Source organism: Neophocaena asiaeorientalis, unplaced genomic scaffold, assembly GCF_003031525.2.
Source record: "Neophocaena asiaeorientalis asiaeorientalis breed wild unplaced genomic scaffold, Neophocaena_asiaeorientalis_V1.1 scaffold629, whole genome shotgun sequence".
NCBI lineage: Eukaryota > Metazoa > Chordata > Mammalia > Artiodactyla > Phocoenidae > Neophocaena > Neophocaena asiaeorientalis.
The window spans coordinates 1,330,144-1,333,029 of record NW_020175468.1 but is presented as its reverse complement, the minus strand read 5'-3'; the positions used below and the strand labels follow the sequence as shown (position 1 = coordinate 1,333,029).

The window sequence follows — 2,886 nt, the reverse complement described above, 5'->3', positions numbered from 1 at the left end:
ACGCGCAGGCTCAGCGGCCACGGCTCACGGGCCCAGCCGCTCCGCGGCATGTGGGGTCTTCCTCGACCGGGGCACGAACCCGTGTCCCCTGCATCTGCAGGCGGACTCTTAACCACTGCGCCACCAGGGAAGCCCAGTTATTTCACTTTTTATATATTTGAGGATACATTAAGAGATACATAAAAATTTAAATATTTCCTTAAGAATAGATTCACAGTATATTTATGAATATATTTATGAATATAAATTCTCATCAGTATATTCTATTTAGTATAATAACAATTATTATGGTATAATAACAATTCCTTATATTCTTGGGTCCCCAGTCTCCCCTCTCTCTGTCCTCAGACCCCCCCCTTCCCCGCCGCCCCCCAGATTCTTCCCACCAGTCTTCAGCTACAGCAGGAGGGTCCTGAGGCAGCTACAAATCGAGAATTCTTAAAATGCATTTAAGAAGACCAAACCAAAATAAGTCAGTGAAAGCTACATAAACTAAATAAGTAAATTCCATTAATTTGCCGTTTGCTGATTTGACTTTTCAGAAATTGGACAACATCCACAGAATCAGTTCTCTTAACCTTCCAGCTATGTCTCGTTCCTTGGGGATCCTGTGTCACTCCTGGTCAAGGCTCCCATTTCCCAGATGGGGAAACTGAGGCACAAGGAGGGAAAGCTATTTGCTGGAATCCCTTGGGTGGGAAGGGAAGTATGGAGGAGAGTCTGAGCCGAGTCCGTGCTTCTCTTAGACTTTATTTCTGGGCTTAGATGAAGGAACAAATGACGGTGAAAACCCAACTTTCTCTACCAGTGGTAAGGCGGGGTCAACATTGTGCCACTAGGGGGCACTGTGTACAGGAAGATATTCTTAGCAGGACTGGACTACTGGGGATGGGGGAGGGGGTCTAGACTCCTGGGTCTGAAGGAGAAGGCACTGGGAACCCAGATTCCTGAATTCCTTCAGCAGCTTATATTTGGGGGTTCAATTTCATGGGTCCCAGTCCCTGGAGTTAACTGGCCTGGATGGTTTTCTGTATCCAGTCTGTGAACTTGCAGAGGTTGGTGTAGACGCCTGGCACGTTGGGCTGGCCACAGGGGGATTGTCCAAAGGACACAAGGCCCTGCAGGGACCCGTTGCAGGCCAGGGGGCCCCCAGAGTCACCCTGTTGTGGAGAGACAGAGAAAGAATCCAAAACACAGAGAGATGGATATAGATGTGAGGTCAGAAAGGAACCAAATGAGAAGCAATGGCAGGAGAGGGGGAAAAAAAAGATAGCAACATATTCCTTAAACATTCCATTCTAGAGCCCTGACTGCACCAATTCTGCTCCCCTATATCCTAACAGCTGGTAGATTCTCTTGGGTTTGTTTCTGTCTCTGTTTTTGTCCCTCCTTCTTCTTTTCCCCCTGTAGCTTATTTCTCTGTCTCAACGACCCCTGGAGTCTCTGTGCCTCTCTGCATCTCTTTGTATATTCTATTTTTGTTTTTTTTCCTATTTCACTTGGCATTTCATCTCTACGCGTCTGTGTATACGTTTCTCTGTGGGTGTGCATGTGTGTTTCTGCCTTACTGAATCTGTCTTTCTCTATTTCTGTTTCTGTCTTTCTTTGCTTCTCCTTATTCCTGTGTCGACTTCTCTCTTTCAGTCTCTCTCCCCATTTGTCACACTATCTTCCCGTATCTGTTTCTCACCACGGTTCCCTGTCCCCTCCCTTCTCCATCGCTCCCTGGATCTTCTCCCCTCTTCCCTTCTCCCATCTCTCACATGGCAGGAGTCCTTTTGGTCCTGGCCTCCGCCAGCGCAGAACATGCTGGGGTGGTACACAGGGGCATAGAGTTCACTGCAGATCTCCTCCGACACCACTGACATATTCACGCATTGAAGCACTTTGGGCAGTCTGCCTGGGACGCAGAGCATCGGATTAGCCTCTCTGGCTGGGCAGAGAACCCCCTCAGAAAGGCCGGACACACCCACACTCCCGAGCTCACCATTTGCTAGCCGACCCCAGCCGGAAACGAGGCAAGAATCCCCAGCGGTCGGGCACTGTGAGAGGCCGATGTTTCGGATGGTGTCAGACTGGGGCACCAATTCTTCCAACTTGATAAGCGTGAGGTCGTTGGCGAAAGATGGTCTGTGGTACTCTGGGTGCTGGATGGAGAGGTGAGCCTCCATCAGGTGACCGCCTGGCTCATGGTCGTCCTCAAGACTGTGCAGGCCCAGCCTGATGGTATAGGAACTGAGGGCCACAGGGTGGGGGTGGGGTGGGGACAGAATAGCTTTGTGGCTACTACACCATTATGTCCATTCTTGCCTTCAATCACAACCCCATCTCCAGCCCCTTACCCTAGCCCCATCTTCCTTGCTAAGCACTGCGCTAAGCGCTACCCAGCCTAAGGCACGATCATAATCCAGGGACGAGAACTTGCCTTAAGTCACTAGTAACTCAGCAGCTGAGCTGGGATTTCAACCCAGGATTCTTGAGTCTTTCCAAAGCAACACATAGCTCCCGCCTCCCTCGCAGAGCCTTCCTTCACACTGGTTTTCACTTTTAGTACCCAGAGATGGAACCTATTAAGAGCTTCCCCTCAGCTCACCGTACATCCGGGTCCTCCCTAGGACCCAGGCCCCGCCCCCTTCCCCGCCCCGCCCTGCACTCACTTCTGGAAACAGTGTGCGGCTGACAGCACCCATTGAGGATGCACCAGGACGCCCCCGCAGAAAAATTCCTTTTCCAAGAACAGTGCCGCCTGCCAAGGCTGCGAGTGCGGGTGGCAGTCCTCGCCGTTTATGATGTCGCTGCCTCCACCCTAGGCGAGGGATCCTGAGGGCGGATTCAGGGCTGGGGGACGGGCTCAGAGGGGAACGGGGGCTTCTGGGGGCGGGGCTC

The 2,886-nt window shown here is 51.5% G+C and overlaps 1 protein-coding gene across 1 annotated transcript in view; it reads right to left on the bottom strand.

The window, feature by feature from the left end:
- Positions 1 to 766: 766 nt before the first annotated feature.
- Positions 767 to 2,886, bottom strand: part of LOC112415500 (kallikrein-4-like) — a 3,277-nt gene continuing 1,157 nt past the window's right edge. Inside the window, 4 exon segments of the mRNA XM_024768536.1 lie at positions 767 to 1,160; positions 1,764 to 1,900; positions 1,988 to 2,235; positions 2,658 to 2,820. Of these exon segments, the coding sequence (XP_024624304.1) occupies positions 1,008 to 1,160; positions 1,764 to 1,900; positions 1,988 to 2,235; positions 2,658 to 2,820 (701 nt within the window). The 3' untranslated portion in view covers positions 767 to 1,007.